Source organism: Debaryomyces fabryi (assembly GCF_001447935.2).
Source record: "Debaryomyces fabryi strain CBS 789 chromosome Unknown contig00013, whole genome shotgun sequence".
In the NCBI taxonomy this organism is placed as follows: Eukaryota; Fungi; Ascomycota; class Pichiomycetes; order Serinales; family Debaryomycetaceae; genus Debaryomyces; species Debaryomyces fabryi.
The window spans coordinates 44,124-60,034 of record NW_015385439.1 but is presented as its reverse complement, the minus strand read 5'-3'; the positions used below and the strand labels follow the sequence as shown (position 1 = coordinate 60,034).

The window sequence follows — 15,911 nt, the reverse complement described above, 5'->3', positions numbered from 1 at the left end:
TCTTAACCAGGAGGAATCTTTTTAATTAACCTTTAATATATAGTTAACATCCCCCACATATCCCCGCATAATGAACTTAACTCTTTTCGTGTAGCCACCATAACGGCAATAGGTACTATTCCTTTCAGATGTTTAGACTAATATTTGAATATCCGATTCAACCGACTGGATATGAGATGATGTAGTAACCGAAGGTTACAATATGAAGAACAATTAGAACAAAAAATCTGCGTGTTTATGCTCGCATTACCCAATAAATTTGCATTAAGTTAACATGTACGTCACATCTTATTCGGCAAGCTATATCCATGGATATAGCACTACATTGATAATAGCAATAGACAGTAAACCTTCCGTGTATAAGACTATTCATTTTATTGGTTTCTGTATATGTAGCGAAGATAGAGAAAATTATTTGGGATAGAAGCTAGCACGGTTGACGAAACCATTACCGAAAAGGATCTGAAATCCCCTTAGAGGATCACTCGTATCCATTTTTGTTATGGGCAGCAGATCTAAATGCTCGTTAATTACTAAACCTACCAATAAAGCATGCTGGATGTAGTTTTTTGAAGAGACCATTATGATCGATAGCAGAACAGCATGTCACAGGCTCCAACTACGTGAATTGATAATGCAATGTAAATTATATGATGTAGCATAATAATATGTAAGTTCTCTGGTGTGAAAGATATGTAATGCTATTTTGTTTCGAACGAGTTTGGCCACTGGCCAGACAGTAGCCACACTCGTATATGCTATGAATTGTATACTCTTTTCAGAGATTTTCCACCCTTATCTCTATTTGCGCCTTCTTTCGAGACATTTTGTCATATGTTGAGCAAATCTACCCCCTGCAATACTTCTTCCGCAATTTTCACATTGAAAATACTTTGATGTTTCAGACATCTTTAACTTTTGCTTATCTTGGCCGTAGATATCCTTTGAAGATGATATAGCATCGTTTATAAACACACTCTCCTTTTGGTTTTCTCCCAATGTACTTTTGAGCGATCGGTATCGTGACACACTTGCAAGCGTTTGTTGTCTTAAGATGTTATCAAGCATGTCCTGCAAGAGAGATTCAGCCTTTAAACGTTAATACCATGTGTGAATATATTCCAATTCTATTCATAATGAAATTAATAAAACATACTAGAGACTGATAAGTCACTGGTTTTTCTGTCATTTGATTGTTAATGTAGGTGTTCTAAATGGTGCAACCTTTCATTAAAAGATATTGATCTAATATGGATCGAAGTACGCAGATTATGAGAAAAAAAAAATTTCGATGATACTCTCGACTGCTAATCTTTTAGTCTTCATAAAATGTCCATCGAAGAACTAGATGAAGCTCAGATTACAAGAGATGACAATGACTACGATATAGAAGATGACATCCAGGATTGGAAAGCTCTAAATAAATTAACTAAAAATTCGGAAGTTATACCTAAAAGAGGTGAAAAAGATTTTGAGCCAGATGGAACCTCAGTACAAAGTTCGCTATTAGATGATTCACGAAATGCTATGTATCAGGCATTGAGCTATCCACGGGGACACCATCTGAAACAGCGATTAATATCTGTATGGATATCGAAAGAAAAAAGGGCTTTAGTACCGCATGCTAAAGGTGGATTCTTTAAAGATATAGGGAAAGCAGCCAATTTTGGAAAGAAGATTCAAGGGTTATGGTTAGAACCTTTAGAAACGGTATATCTTGTCGAAAGAGGATCTATGGCTATTTACCTAGGTAATGAAGAGTTTGAACTGTTTTTAAATGATCCTAATGAGATGCATTTTGATTACGATGCAAAATTAGTTTCATTATCTCTAGGTCATATTTATACATTGGCATTCGACGGTGATAGCAAACTCATGGATTCGTACATTGTGTATGCATATTTGAAACGACATGGATATTTGATACAAAGCTTTAGAAGACTTGATGATGAAGATCAGTACTCGAGATACAAACAGATGCAAATCCATACTACTTTCCAGTCACTGATATTAAGATCCGCTACATCAGTTCTTAGGTATATATCTTCACATCCGTTATTTACCATCCTTCATGGTCAACTTCAAAAGTTGGGAATATTTGCGTTTTCCTCTTTCCATGATTTGCATTTCAGAACCAAGCATTATTTTAACTACACTTCGGTATTTCTGACATTGAAACTTATACCCTCTTATTCATCTCTTGATAGTCTTAAGACTGTTCCAGAAAAGACAAATTATTCCATTGATTTCAACGTATGGAAACCAACTCCAAATTTTTCTAAAAAAAATCCTGCAAAACCAGACTTTCACATATGTGTGGTCAATACTGACAAAACCACATTTCCAGAATTGAAGGATATACAAGGATTATTCAATCAAATTAATTACAAGTTTCCTTCTGAAGATACCCCTGAAATGGTCATTAAATCTACAAAAAAACCTAAAAAGCCCCAGGCACCAACTAAAAGGGAAATCAAGCTACAGAGACAAAAGGAGAGGCAATTAAAATTAGACCCTAAAATTCAAGCTCGAAATGCATACTTTAAACTTAGAGATAATAAGCTTAAATATGGAGCCTCTGGCAGGTGCATAATTCTAGCATTAGTTCAAAGTGGTGTCGTTAACTTCATGAACGTCGGGGAAGGTGATTTCGCCCTCGAGAACTTTGGAACTGAAGATTTAAATGAAATAATTCCAAGTAGACATCATGGTATTATTTGGAATGAAAAATACTGATGTCTATTATGTAGATTACTGTGTACATAGTGGTATGAAAAATATATGATGATGCATTTATTGCTTTATTTGCCATTTCTTTGCCCATTTGGATTTATTCGTGTCCATTTCGACATTAGATATAAATTGCCTGAAATATGCTATGGAATCATTCGACAACTTCAAAGTATCTATTGCAGAGCCATGCACGTAAAATTCAACCAATTTCGACATCCATTTCTCTGCTTCAAAAGCACTTATTCTGTAAAATAAACCGAAGAATCTATTAAATTGGGATTTTAAGAGCTCGAGGATCTTCAAATCATCATTGATATCAACAACACTACTCCTTGACAATGCTAGCCTATAGTTATTATAACTGAATAATCTTGACGGGATTTTACTTTCTGATGCCACTATTGATTTTATAGATTCATTATTGATTAAGGCATCGATAAGTTTTTGATTATTAAGTTGATTGGTCGAATATAGGCATTTTTTTACCATTATTGTAAATAATTTAGAACCTTCTAGTTCTTGCGCTTCCATTAAGCTCTGAATCATCTCCACGGGTGTCACCTCGTTGTTATGTATGACCTGGTTTTTGATAATCAAGTTCTTGATAACATCGGGGTCATTTATGATAAAAGGGAGTAAATTTAATTCTTTTTTAGTGGACAATGCCTTCATAATCACTAATGGATTTTCTGAGTCGTATGGATAAGGTGGGGGTAACGAAAGCTTTGGGAAGTGGTATTTTCTTTTAGTAAATGTCTGCGTACGTTGATATTTGGCTAGTATTTCAATTTCTCTAGAGATCCTTTGAAGACAACGAGAGTCATTTTCCATAAAGTATTTTGCAATTGACTGAAAGTGGTTCAAATGACCATTGAATGTTATTTCGTTACTCTTGAAGAATGAATTATTCATCTGTAAATATTCATTAGTGAATTCCGCAATATAATCATTATATGAATTTGGTATAGTACCCCATATGTTTGGATCATTCCCTATTATCTCTGTGTCATTAAGATACCGTATTACTTTGTACTGAAATATCTCTTCTCCGAATTTTGTGGTAAACTCATTCAAGTATTTAGTATCTTCAACCGTCTCAATGCCATGCACCTTTACATTTATTTTCTTAAAGTCTGATTGTTCTTCAGCATCATGTAAAATATCCAATATTGTTTCCATAGTCTTCATTGAAGATGAATCAAGTGCATCGAATGTTCTAGATAAGTCAATCTTATCTGATTCCTTAACTGTAGGTGTGCTTGCATTATTTTGCTTTTCATTCAATTCTCTTATCCCTTTGGCTAATTTGCTACTGAATCTGATATTCTGTACCTTGATTGGATTCACTCCCCTTTGGAGAGTCACTAAAAACCGCTTCATATGTCAATACCTAAGCTTCGTTAAGAAAAATTAGCCTAGTCATTTAGTAGAATTGAACATCTTTAAATTTCGCACGAGATTCCTTGCCTATGAGTTCAATAGCTGAACAACTACATTTAAACTACGTAAAATGAAGACGTATGCCAGCTCCGTATCACTATACTGGCAAAAGTTATTTCTATTATATATATATATCGATACCATTGTAACTTCCGCTTTCTAATTCAGTCTCATAGAAAGGTTGACCAAATATACTTGCATCCTAGTGGAAAGTATGGCCAATACAAGGTGAACAAAGATACCAAACCCGTAACCCTATTATGCTATGAGTTTTAATAATATAGATTTACCTTAACGTGTCTATATGAGCTTGATAACAAAATATAATTTTTAAAATTCGTTTAGTTAAGGTATTATGCAAGGTAGTCTATCTGTGGCATAAATACAAAAATGCATATTCAACATTGTCACAATACATTATGAATTGTTTGAGGATTCTGTATTTGGTTTTTGATTCTGTCCTTTGGGTTTATGCTTTATTTTAATCTTTGGCTTTTTGGGAGTATCTTCGTTATTGCCAGATGAAGACGGGTTGGGTTTTTGCTTGGTGTCTTGAGTCACCTTTGATTTCTGTTTTGAATCCAGTTTCGCCTTAGCCTTGGCATCTTGTTTCCCCTTCGAAGAATCCAGGGCTTTGTTTTTGGATTTGGTTGCGTGCTTCGCTGGGGTATCAGAAGGTTTACCATCTGCGGGCTGTTTCTGCTTCACTTTGTCATTTGTACTGTCAGTTTCTGTAGCCTTCTTATTTCTGTTTCTCTTTCTGGCCTTCGAGGGAGCTTTTGTATTGTCTCCTGCCTTATCTCCTGCTTTTGCCGACTTGGGCGTTGCCAGTTTTTTCTCTTCTTTCGCTTTGGTTTTCTTATCCTCCTTCTTTTTAGGGTCTTTTTCCTTTTTCTTCTTGTCTTTATTCTTCTTTTTCAACTTCTTATTTATCGTTACAATATCAAACGATTCACTCTTGTTGGCTTCTAATAAAGATATAAACTCTTTGTAGAACTCATCATCCTCGTATTTTTTCGACGTTGAGGTCGTATTATTTAACCTATCTATTGGCATCTTGTTGTATAATGACTTTCCAATAGCCGGTATCAATGAGTCGTTCGTTTCCAGTTCAATGAACGATTTTCCATTAATCTCCTTCATAAATTGGTCGAGCGATACTTGGTTCTTGAAAAGCAAATATGCTCTTGAATAAGTGGGCTTTTCATATGGCTTTGTAGGATAGCATCCTTGGACGTAATAGTAATCACATATTGAGCCATCCTTTAACAACGTGGTGTAGTTAGCTAACTGCTCTTTGAATTGATCTTTGGTTAAAGTAGGCGGTAAAAGTCTAACAGTTAGCTTCAAATTTATATAGTTTGATTTACCACCAACTTTCGGAGTAGGAGTCTTCGAATTGCCGTTGATAGAACTCATTTACTTGTAACAATAGTACCAATTTGCCCAGGTGAAGGAAGAAGTAAAACAGTTTTGTTTTGCGAGAACAAGATTTTTGAAATAAAAATATCAACGATTTTTCACTACTTCAATACTAAAGTAAAATGGAGGTGTTAGATACGTATTTGAACGAAATATTTCAATGTACTAACTCGCCCGTAAACGAACAACTAGTTAGGTTGTCGAATTTGCTCGATATAAATCCTTCTGTCAATCCATACATCGTCAGGATTAATAATCTACCATTTCTACAAGATAGATATTTGAATGATCTTATTGACGGTAAGCACTTTTACAAAGATGAATGGCTCGCTTTTAATGAAGTAGTTATATCGTTTATCAGATTAAGTAACCAATTGAATCCTTGGTCTAGTTTGGAGTCGTTTGACCTTTACACCACTTACATAAATGATTTATCAGTTGCATTCAATAACGCCAACAGAGGATATCTAATTACATACTTAGTCAAGAACACGATACGATTTGTTATGCCCATAGCAACGAAACTAGACTATCAGTTGTACTACAAAGAAAATTGCATGAAACCCCGTTTAGCATATTTGGCATCGATCCTATTGAAGATCTTCAACAACATCAGATCGCAACTTTCAGGAGATGCTAGTGACACTACCATAAAAGTGTCATCTAAGAGCTCGATCATTCTCTACATTGGTATCAAGCTTTGTCAGACGTACTTCAAGTTATCGAATCCGTTGTTATGTCGTAACATCTTCAGTAACATGAATAATGCCAACCTTGTCATGGGAAAATACGACATGAATGAACAGATCCAGTACCGTTTCTACTTGGGCCGATTCTACTTTTTGAAAAATCAATTGGTAGATGCATATACACACCTTCTCTGGTGTCTTCAACGATGTCCAGCGGTGACCGATTCGTCCAACATCACACGAATCCTCCAATACCTCATACCCATCAGCATCGCTATTGGCAAACGTCCTAATTTCAATTTCCTCCAGCAAATGTACTATTCATCGCCCAACACCACCCCATCATTTTTTGCAATTTACCTGGACATTTCGCGTGCTGTGTCGATGGGTGACTACGCCCGCTTCCACGCTTCTATCACTAGTCCTTCTGTCTACGCCTACCTCAAGGATGCAGATCTCCTCGTGTTACTCTCGTCCAAATGCGTGTTACTTGTGATCCGAAATCTTATCAAACGTCTTTGGGTGATCGCAGGAAAAGTCCCAAAACTAGACTACGATTCGATCAAATTGGGTCTCTCGGCCTCGGTGTCGCTCCCTGATGGCACTCCGCTAACTTCGCTTCCCTACTCGATGCATTCGTTCGTCTCGCATGCCCCCGATGACCTCACCATCGAAAACATCTTGATTTCGCTCATCGACCAAAATCTACTCAAGGGAAAGCTTTTTCCGAGACTCCGAGTGGTGTCGCTCTCTAAAGTCAATGTGTTTCCTCCCGTCGACCATATCAACTTCCTACGCTTTGGAAACGGTCCAGAGGGCTCCCTTAACTCCTCGGACGGGTGGCTTAATAACTAGGTACTACAAAGTTTTTGTTCATTACATCGCTATATGTCTTGGATGTATCTCCGATAACTCTTGGCATAATTTTTCACCATCATCACCAAATGTCATATATTCACTTCATATGCCACTGTTTATACCCTGGTGTTTGCCAGATGGGCTCCTTTGGTCCCTTGTGACTCGATGGCCCCAAATTGCCCAATTCGGCCCTTTTTCGTGGCATTTCCGCCTGTCCTAATTGACTCCACAATTTGGTTCCATTTCGCCTCTTTTCACGTAGGGCGATTTTTTCGGTGCGCAATAAAAAGTATGATTACGAACCCCATAATCTTGGTATATATATAAATGATCGAATCGTCTAGAATCTTATAGAAATAGTTTAATATTATATATCCACATTCAATAGCCAGGTATTTTTTGCATAATTTAATTGTGAGTTAATCATAATTTAATAGATATAATAGATAATTATAGAATTAAGGATGCATGTGTTGGATTTGCCATATAATGTACTTGATGATATAATAGGGTACCTAAACCAAAGTGATCTTGTGTCGCTTGGAAGAACTAATAGGATCTTCCACAGTAAAGTGAATCAGATGCTATATAAGCGAATTATGATTTTGGATTCGGAAGGACACAATGAGAAGTATAGTTTGCTAGATGTAAAAAAGGTAGGATCATTCGCCCGGGAATTGACAAAGGAGAATTTTCAGCTTATAGGGAGAGTGGTTATCCATACGCAATCTAACTTGATTGAATATGACTATAAGGAGTTGTACGACAGTTTTATTCGTCAGTGGGAGAAGGTGAAACATCCAATCTACTTTGTGAACTTGGACATAAATAATTTGCGCAAATACCAGTCGTTCAACAATTATATCAGTCAGGAGTCGATTCAGTACTCAGAGAATGAGGACGAGCAAAGTTGTGAAATCGATGTCCAAGACACTATTTTGAATAATTTAACCAACTGGATTGCGTTTGATATCAATGAGCTTATCAGTTTGCCGTACAATCCGAGCTTGCGTCATCTCAATCTTTTCATTGAGCAACTGTTTCTCCTCGATCCTATAGAGAAGTTGAACCGTAATGTGTTGAGAAACATGGAGAGCTTGAAAGCATTGTACTTAAATCTGCCCAAGTCAACTTCGGTGTTCACCAAAACGTTTCTGGGAAAGGTTAAGTTGAATTTGCGCAAGCTTTCCCTCTCAAGCTCGCACAACTTTAAAGCAGACTCATTATTGACTTACCGTGAAGTGAGCCAATTGGTCAACTTCCAGGACTTGGAAGAACTCGAGTTGAAGGTTAATTGCACGAATCACTACTGTCCTAACGAATGCATGGTTCAATTTTTTAGAGACTGGTTCTCAAGCTGCAGGGATCCATTGGCCTTGACCAAGTTAGTGTTGATCAACTACAAATCAAATCCCCACACTGATAATTTGCTGCAGTTCAACAAATTGATTGAGAACGAGTTATTTTGCTCGATGATCTCGAACTTGAGAGAAATCTACTTGAATATTAACGACTTGACGAAATTAACATTGGAAAATAAATCATCCCTAAACTACAATAAATTCTTCAGAAATTTATCTAAATTGCCCAACTTGGCAAAGATAGTCATCCCAGATTTTTTTAACGATTGGGTGGTGAATTTGCCTCGCTTATTCAATAAGAGGACGAACTTCTTCGATTTGTTGGTTAATCAGTGTGATTGTAAAGTTTGTAATGACACCAGACTTACTTTCAACAAGCTTTCGACCCTCGACTCGAAGAATCACTTTCAACACGACTTCGATAACTTCACTAACTCGTCTGCTGATTCCTCAAATGTTAAAATTGATACTACCAGTGAGTACAATTTGAAATTTTTGAACTATATTGTCCGCAAGTTGAAGCAACAGTTTATTTATTTGAACCAGAATTTATACTCCATCAATTCAATTTTGAATTCTGATGACAGACCATTGCTCATCAATCATGATTTAGATCAATTCAAGAATTTATTCTTACATTCTTGCTTATTGAATTTAATCAAATTATTTAAAATTCATGTGCCTACCCTAAAGTCAATAAACTTAGGAGGTATTCAATATTTAGTTCCAAATTAATAGCCTTAAATTATATGTTTTAATTATTATGAATTAACTATGTAAAGTCTCTTCTATTTGTCTTGTGCAAGATTTCCGCTTCTCGTATACATAGATAGATTGATCGCACTTTAAGGAAAGTTGCGATAAATTCATCTCGGCTTTATAATATGATGCCAGAAAGACAGAAGAAAATTGATGAATTGACGTCTCAATTATGGGGTGCTGGTTTAACTGGTCTGCTTAAAGGTTCCCTAATTGGTTTAATTAGTGGTTTTTATTTAAACTATAGGTATAATTATGGCCATAATGCCAAATTTTTCAATACTCCTTATAAGATCGCATACCTAGTGAGTTGGAACTTTATTTTTATTTCGTTTGCTATCGAATCAGAAAAGATCAAAATGAGGAAACAGCTTGCCATGGAGGAGCAAATCAAACGGGATATATATATGGAGGAGGAATTAAATATTAATAAGAAATAAAGTCTCGACTACGCATATACTCAACAACTTGGACTTACATAAAATACATTTATTAGCTATGAATAATATACCAACTAAACATAAAACGATTCTTCATGAAAATTCAATCCATTTTCATTGGCCCATAATTTAACATTTTTAACTAATCCCGCAGGTCCCGCCGTAATAACCCAAACTTTATTCGAATCTACCTTGTTGCCTTTATCCTTAATCAAATCACGACAACATACAAAGTTGTGAGACCCATCATCTACTGGACCCGAGCATTGTGTAAATCCTTCGTTTATGCACCAGTTGTAGTACTTGTAATTAATACGAGGTCTACCCTTATATATTCTATGCTCAATTTTCAACTTCTTCACTGTATCTTTGAACTGCTGTAAATAATGCTTTGCTGTATCCGTTGAATTCGAGTTCAATATAGGGCAAAAAATTTCATTTGTTGTGGATACACTTGTTTTTCTCGAGAGAGAAATACTTGGTTTACGTGAATGCTGTATGCTATTTTTTCTTGTGATATTTAATTTGGTTCCACTGGAGGGTAATTCGAGATTTTGATCTTGTACCTCATCTTCATGATCCATGAAATGTTCTAGCTCTTCGTTATCGTTGTCACCGCTACTAGGTATAGTGTCTAAGAAATGCTCTCTCATTGTAAGGTCTACAGCACACTCATCATCGTCTTCATCTTCTTCATTATCGATAGAGATTTCAACATCTTCATTTTCACCTCCTTTAGTCATACTCGTTTTTCTTTCTTCTCCTAGTAATGGCAGCTGTTCACTTTCAAGATCATAGGTCATACTCGAATTTCCATTACTTGACATATCATTTATGGAACCATATCTCTTCATGGCGGATTCTTGACTTAGCTCCGAACTCCCAGTAACAAATATCTCAAAATCATCTTCATGGATGAACCCATCAAAATGCTTCAAAATGGTAATGTCTCTAAAATCTTTAATGACCCATACAATCTTAATAGGAACGCCATGATAATTCATGACTCTCAAAATTGGTAATGCAAAAGAAATAGCTGATCCTCCTACTATCATCAATATTCTTTTCGCATTGACTCTCAACTTAGAGATACTGAAGCTACCTTTAGTTCTATTTCTTGAACTTAAAAATAACAAATTGGGGTCGTAAGAGCCGCAAATTAAATATTTGTGATTGTTTTGGATTTGGAAGTTACCTCTACGTACTATCAACTTTTGATAATTATCCAGAGGTAATGATACTAAAGTGTATGGATGATAATTTGGGATGATTTGTCTATAAGCTCTCACAAACCAGGAAGATCCATATTCTGTCAATCTGATATGTGCACCTGGACTTATCGATTTGCACTTGATTAAATGGTTAGGAAACTCAACTAAAGCCAAATTTGAAGATATGTTAGTTACCTTCATGTCAGTATCGTTTATAGTCACGTCCGTAAGTTTTAATCTATAGATGATTTGTCCCACCAATATACAAATGTTCGCAATGGTATAAGGAGTTGCCTTGACGGGTCTTGCATGAATTTGAATACATATGACTATAATCCATGACCAGACATAATGTTGAAAATAAAAGAACCGATAATATCTCGTTCTAAATCCCAGCAATGATGTTACCATAATAATTAAAAATCCTAACATTGCACCCCATCCATATAAATTTTCGTACTTAATAGCTTTCCCCCACGTATTCTTATACTGAAAGTACCCACAGTAAATTACTGTGTGTAAAACACCCTGTACAATGATCAACCTCGATAACCACTTGTGAACAGGTAACAATGCTAAATACAACGTATTTGGTAATGGAGAAGGACGAAGTGTTAAAAAGAATATGGTTGGCATCGATACAGTAATGATTTTTCCTAATCTTTTAGCAAGAACAATCAAATCACCGTGATTTGACTCGTTTAATGAAAGAAGTGTTAATAATGATCCCCAGAATATTATTAATAAGATTGCAGTGGCGTGGTAGTATATGTTATATATCAATCCCTTCAATTTACCAGCTACGAATCGCTTGAGTTTATTCAATCTGTAGCTTTCTTCCTCATCTCTTTCAATCCACTTATTCAACCTCAGGTTAGTCTTCTTGAAAATTTTAATCTTCGAAAATGTATATCCTTTAATATTCAAAAGTTTCTGGATTGGAATTGCAATCAAAAAGACCACAAGAATAATTGTCGTTATATCCCCATACTTATTAGTCAATTCTTGCCTATATTTACTGTATTCCTTTGATTTTTGTGTAGGATAATGAAAATAATCAAATAGATTGATTAGCGACTTAAATCGATCCATTTTAACCTACCGAAAAATTTTCATAAACGACGGAACACAATTAATGGAATTATCAATTAGTTGAAACAATAAAACTAACAATATTATTTTCTTGATCAATTCAGGTACCTGTAAATATAGAGAACCGTTGTTGATCCGAGATCGGTTTGATATTTTTATATTGCGAACTATATACACTAATATAAATTCTTGATATTCTTTACACTTTGTTTCTTGGCCCTATTCCCACTACTTTCTATTAATCCTGATCTTGTGGGCTTATGCAGAGAGTTAGATTTATTAGCCTTGTTTTTATTTTTATCTATAAAACCTGATCTTGTCGGTTTTTTATTGTTTTTCTTTGAACTTGAATTGGGTATAAAACCTGATCTGGATGGATTAGGCTTATCCAGCTTCGCGGGATGTCTTGAATTAGGCTTGAAATGTGAATGGCTATTATTGCTGTTATTCTGGTTATTATAATAACCGTTGAAGTTCTTGTCTATAGGCTGTCTGTTAAAATTTGCATTTGAATTGTAGTTGTAATCATTATAACTACTGAAGTTATTCCTAAAGGAACCATTGTTGTAGTTGCCTTTGGTTCCGTGGTTACTATTATTGCTGTTGCTGTAGTTATTGCTGTATCCGTTGCTGTAGCTGTTGCTGTAAGTGGATTTGGTGTTTTGCAGCTTTTTCTGAGCATGGGAGTTCTGTTTACTGGAATTCATGCGATCGAAATAAAGCGATCTTAAATGCCTGGGTAAGTTGGTTCCACTAAAAGCACTGCCGTTTATACACGGTATTCTTGATGTTCTAGGTTCAGGACATTCGTCCCCATAATGCTCATCATCTCCACAATTATAGCAGTATATCACTGGCAATACTGTGCTTTCGTAGTTATCGTTCTCATCGTCACTTTTAGGTGTCGGTAAAGTTAAATATGACCGCCAAATACTAGGACAAGAGTCATCCCCATGATTAAACGTATCGCAATGTTTACAATATTGTCTTTTCTTGAGCTTATTTTTACATATGATGGCAACATGGCCTTTTAATCCACATCTAGAACATACCATTGTAGTTGGACATTGAGTTTCATAATGATCACCGACAACACCACATTTGTGACACACAACAGTCTTACATTTGGCCCTTATATGACCTCTTTTATGGCAATTTGCACATAATGGGCCCATGCTCTGCAAAGAGTTAATAGTAGTACCAGAACTTGGGTCAGTGACCCCAAAATATCTTCCTTCACCACGAAGTTCTATTAATTCGTCAGCATTATCATTAACCTGGTCAAACGAAAGAGACGTAACTCCTTCTTTTCTATTATTACCATTACTATTGGTACTGGGTGTATTTTCCTTCGTTTCGGCCGCTGATGTATTGTGCGATGAGGTATTTTCATTTAGTATCGTTGACATGCTTGGAGTAGCCGACCTTTCGTGTTCTCCTACCAGCGGTTGCGTATCTTCAACAAACGGTAGTATTTTTGACATATTTTCTCTCTGTAAGATGAATATCTGGGAGCTATATCTTCCGTCTAAAGTTTGATTTCATCAAGCAAAAAATAATAGAAAAAAAACAAGTGACACAAAATCTAGCATACGCTATAAGATAAGATTTACAAGACTTATACCATCTACAAAAGTCATTTTAAACAGTTAAATCAATCCAAGAAGGATTGGGCATTCATTTACCTATAATATTGGACATGTACAAAAAAAAGTGGAGTTGTATTTAGAAAATTATAAAAACAACGGTTTTAAGGGCCGGAATTACCAATTGAAGTGGGTCTAGTTGACCTACAATACATTTCTGACGATGTGGTCTCCAACTTGACCTTCAAGCGAGTCCGGATCACCGGCAACATTGAACGAGGTCTTCAAGTACTCTTGGTGCATAAATGCTGCCAATGCATAACAGATACTGGCCAATGTGAAGAACACAGCAACCACAATTAAGCTTGTGGCTTGAACCGTCAATGAAAGCCATTGAATTGCTGCCATTAACAAGTAGAATCCACATCTTGGCCAATTCTCATCGAAGTTCCTAATAAAGTTGGTAAATCTGTCTGTTAAGGGGCAAATCTTCAACAAGAATGGAATTTCAACAAACACAACCACTAACCCTTGCACAATACATATAATTGAAAATACGATCACCACCGAAGCATGGAAAATATTAGCAATTCCCAATGCTATACATAAAAATATGTTAAGTAACCCGATCCATTGACCGTATAAAGAGAAGTTCTTCTTCTTGAAATCACTCGAAAATCCTGAAAACAAGTTGCTAAATACTGATGATATATTCAATGCCATTGTATTTCCATTAGCTTATTATCTATGTTATCGTAATTGCTTTATAAACAACGTATAGTTTGTTAATAAACGCAAAAGAAAACGTAATACATAAGGGCCTAATATAAAAATTGCACAAAAGCCTCTAGGCCAAAGATGATGTAGTTGGTGATAAAATCTTTTTTATTTAGAATATTGATGGTATATTATTGATAGAGATAGATAGATGGGACGAGAAACAGTTATTGCTCTTGTAGGAAAGCCATCTGCTGGTAAATCTACTACATTAAATTCGTTGACAGATGCTAATGCCAAGGTTGGAGCATTTCCTTTTACTACTATAGACCCAAATAAGGCTACTGGGTATCTAGAGATTGATTGTGCGTGTGCAAGGTTCGATAAAAAGGAACTATGTAAACCAAATTATGGATATTGTCGAGATGGAAAAAGAGGAGTTCCCATCATGTTGTTGGATGTGGCAGGGTTGGTTCCCAATGCTCATCTTGGAAAAGGATTAGGAAATAAATTTTTGGGAGATTTGACGGAGGCAGACTGTTTGATTCATATCGTGGACGTTAGTGGAACCACTAATGCAGAGGGGAAGGCTACGAGAGGGTACGATCCGTTACAAGATATCGAGTGGTTGCAGGATGAGATCTTCAAGTGGATTCTTGGGAATCTTATGGAAAGATGGGGCTCAGTGGTCAGAAAGCACACAGCCACTAAATCTACGACTTTGGAGACTTTGAGACAGCAACTAGGAGGATATTCGGCTAATAAGCAGTTAATTGGAAAAGCTCTTGACCTTTTGCCTGGGTTAGCACCATTGCAAGACTGGGATAATGAAACGATCGAGAAGGTGGTCAAGGCGTTTATGCAAGTCAAGTTTCCCACCGTCTTGTCTCTTAACAAGATGGACCATCCAGATGCAGATAAGAATGTATCCAAGATCATTTTAAAGTACCCAGAATTAAAATGCGTCTTAACATCTTCAATCACTGAAGTGTTTTTGCGTAAATTAGCCAGTCAAAAATACATCAAATACGACCTGGGAACTGAATTCGTTGATACCATCGATGATTTGGGTCCCGAATCAGAATTGAAGCCCTTGGACGATAAATTGCGTAACAGAATCGAAAATATCAGAGACTTGGTGCTCTACAGATTCGGTTCAACTGGTGTTGTACAATTATTACAAGCAGCTGCAGACTTATTGGAGTTGGTTCCTGTCTTCCCCGTTAGAAGTATCCATAATTTCACTGGAAGTTCGGGTGAAAATGTATTCAGGGACTGTGTGCTTGTGAAAAGAGGCACCCCGGTGATATCGGTCGCCAGAAAAATCATGGGAGATGTTACTATCGCTTCAATTGAAGGTGTTGGTGGTGTAAGAGTTGGTGAAGAAGATACAGTAGACAATGGTAAGAACGATATCTTGAGTTTCAAGATTGTTCCAGGAAGTACCACTAATAATTAAGTTGTATATACGTAAATCTATAGATTCGAGTAATAGATAATCTCAGGGAATATTTTTTTAGCCGAAGTCCGGCTGAAGTTTTTTTCTATATAAGATAAACAAGAAGTCCCTTTTCTTTCTGAAGAATTAGAAACAGTCGTAACA

General features: G+C 36.1%; 11 protein-coding genes across 11 annotated transcripts; 5 read left to right on the top strand and 6 right to left on the bottom strand.

Annotated features, from left to right (window-relative positions):
* Window positions 1-801: 801 nt before the first annotated feature.
* On the bottom strand, window positions 802-1,068 carry AC631_01073 (SAGA histone acetyltransferase complex subunit; the record flags this gene model as incomplete). The annotated part of the gene is made up of 1 exon (XM_015609903.1): window positions 802-1,068. The coding sequence occupies one exon, from the start codon at window positions 1,066-1,068 to the stop codon at window positions 802-804; it is 267 nt and encodes an 88-aa protein (XP_015469278.1).
* A 261-nt stretch (window positions 1,069-1,329) lies between these two features.
* AC631_01072 (tRNA splicing endonuclease subunit) lies at window positions 1,330-2,736 on the top strand (the record flags this gene model as incomplete). Its single annotated transcript, XM_015609902.1, has 1 exon — window positions 1,330-2,736. The coding sequence occupies one exon, from the start codon at window positions 1,330-1,332 to the stop codon at window positions 2,734-2,736; it is 1,407 nt and encodes a 468-aa protein (XP_015469277.1).
* A 57-nt stretch (window positions 2,737-2,793) lies between these two features.
* Window positions 2,794-4,113, bottom strand: AC631_01071 (uncharacterized protein; the record flags this gene model as incomplete). The annotated part of the gene is made up of 1 exon (XM_015609901.1): window positions 2,794-4,113. The coding sequence occupies one exon, from the start codon at window positions 4,111-4,113 to the stop codon at window positions 2,794-2,796; it is 1,320 nt and encodes a 439-aa protein (XP_015469276.1).
* A 477-nt stretch (window positions 4,114-4,590) lies between these two features.
* On the bottom strand, window positions 4,591-5,592 carry AC631_01070 (uncharacterized protein; the record flags this gene model as incomplete). Its single annotated transcript, XM_015609900.1, has 1 exon — window positions 4,591-5,592. One exon carries the CDS (start codon window positions 5,590-5,592, stop codon window positions 4,591-4,593), a length of 1,002 nt encoding a protein of 333 aa, XP_015469275.1.
* A 125-nt stretch (window positions 5,593-5,717) lies between these two features.
* On the top strand, window positions 5,718-7,139 carry AC631_01069 (uncharacterized protein; the record flags this gene model as incomplete). The annotated part of the gene is made up of 1 exon (XM_015609899.1): window positions 5,718-7,139. One exon carries the CDS (start codon window positions 5,718-5,720, stop codon window positions 7,137-7,139), a length of 1,422 nt encoding a protein of 473 aa, XP_015469274.1.
* A 602-nt stretch (window positions 7,140-7,741) lies between these two features.
* Window positions 7,742-9,238, top strand: AC631_01068 (uncharacterized protein; the record flags this gene model as incomplete). Its single annotated transcript, XM_015609898.1, has 1 exon — window positions 7,742-9,238. The coding sequence occupies one exon, from the start codon at window positions 7,742-7,744 to the stop codon at window positions 9,236-9,238; it is 1,497 nt and encodes a 498-aa protein (XP_015469273.1).
* Window positions 9,239-9,390: 152 nt separating this feature from the next.
* AC631_01067 (uncharacterized protein) lies at window positions 9,391-9,702 on the top strand (the record flags this gene model as incomplete). Its single annotated transcript, XM_015609897.1, has 1 exon — window positions 9,391-9,702. The coding sequence occupies one exon, from the start codon at window positions 9,391-9,393 to the stop codon at window positions 9,700-9,702; it is 312 nt and encodes a 103-aa protein (XP_015469272.1).
* A 74-nt stretch (window positions 9,703-9,776) lies between these two features.
* Window positions 9,777-12,005, bottom strand: AC631_01066 (putative ferric-chelate reductase; the record flags this gene model as incomplete). Its single annotated transcript, XM_015609896.1, has 1 exon — window positions 9,777-12,005. The coding sequence occupies one exon, from the start codon at window positions 12,003-12,005 to the stop codon at window positions 9,777-9,779; it is 2,229 nt and encodes a 742-aa protein (XP_015469271.1).
* A 176-nt stretch (window positions 12,006-12,181) lies between these two features.
* Window positions 12,182-13,489, bottom strand: AC631_01065 (TRAMP complex RNA-binding subunit; the record flags this gene model as incomplete). The annotated part of the gene is made up of 1 exon (XM_015609895.1): window positions 12,182-13,489. One exon carries the CDS (start codon window positions 13,487-13,489, stop codon window positions 12,182-12,184), a length of 1,308 nt encoding a protein of 435 aa, XP_015469270.1.
* Window positions 13,490-13,795: 306 nt separating this feature from the next.
* Window positions 13,796-14,314, bottom strand: TVP18 (Tvp18p; the record flags this gene model as incomplete). Its single annotated transcript, XM_015609894.1, has 1 exon — window positions 13,796-14,314. One exon carries the CDS (start codon window positions 14,312-14,314, stop codon window positions 13,796-13,798), a length of 519 nt encoding a protein of 172 aa, XP_015469269.1.
* A 205-nt stretch (window positions 14,315-14,519) lies between these two features.
* Window positions 14,520-15,767, top strand: AC631_01063 (uncharacterized protein; the record flags this gene model as incomplete). Its single annotated transcript, XM_015609893.1, has 1 exon — window positions 14,520-15,767. One exon carries the CDS (start codon window positions 14,520-14,522, stop codon window positions 15,765-15,767), a length of 1,248 nt encoding a protein of 415 aa, XP_015469268.1.
* Between the last annotated feature and the right edge of the window lie 144 nt (window positions 15,768-15,911).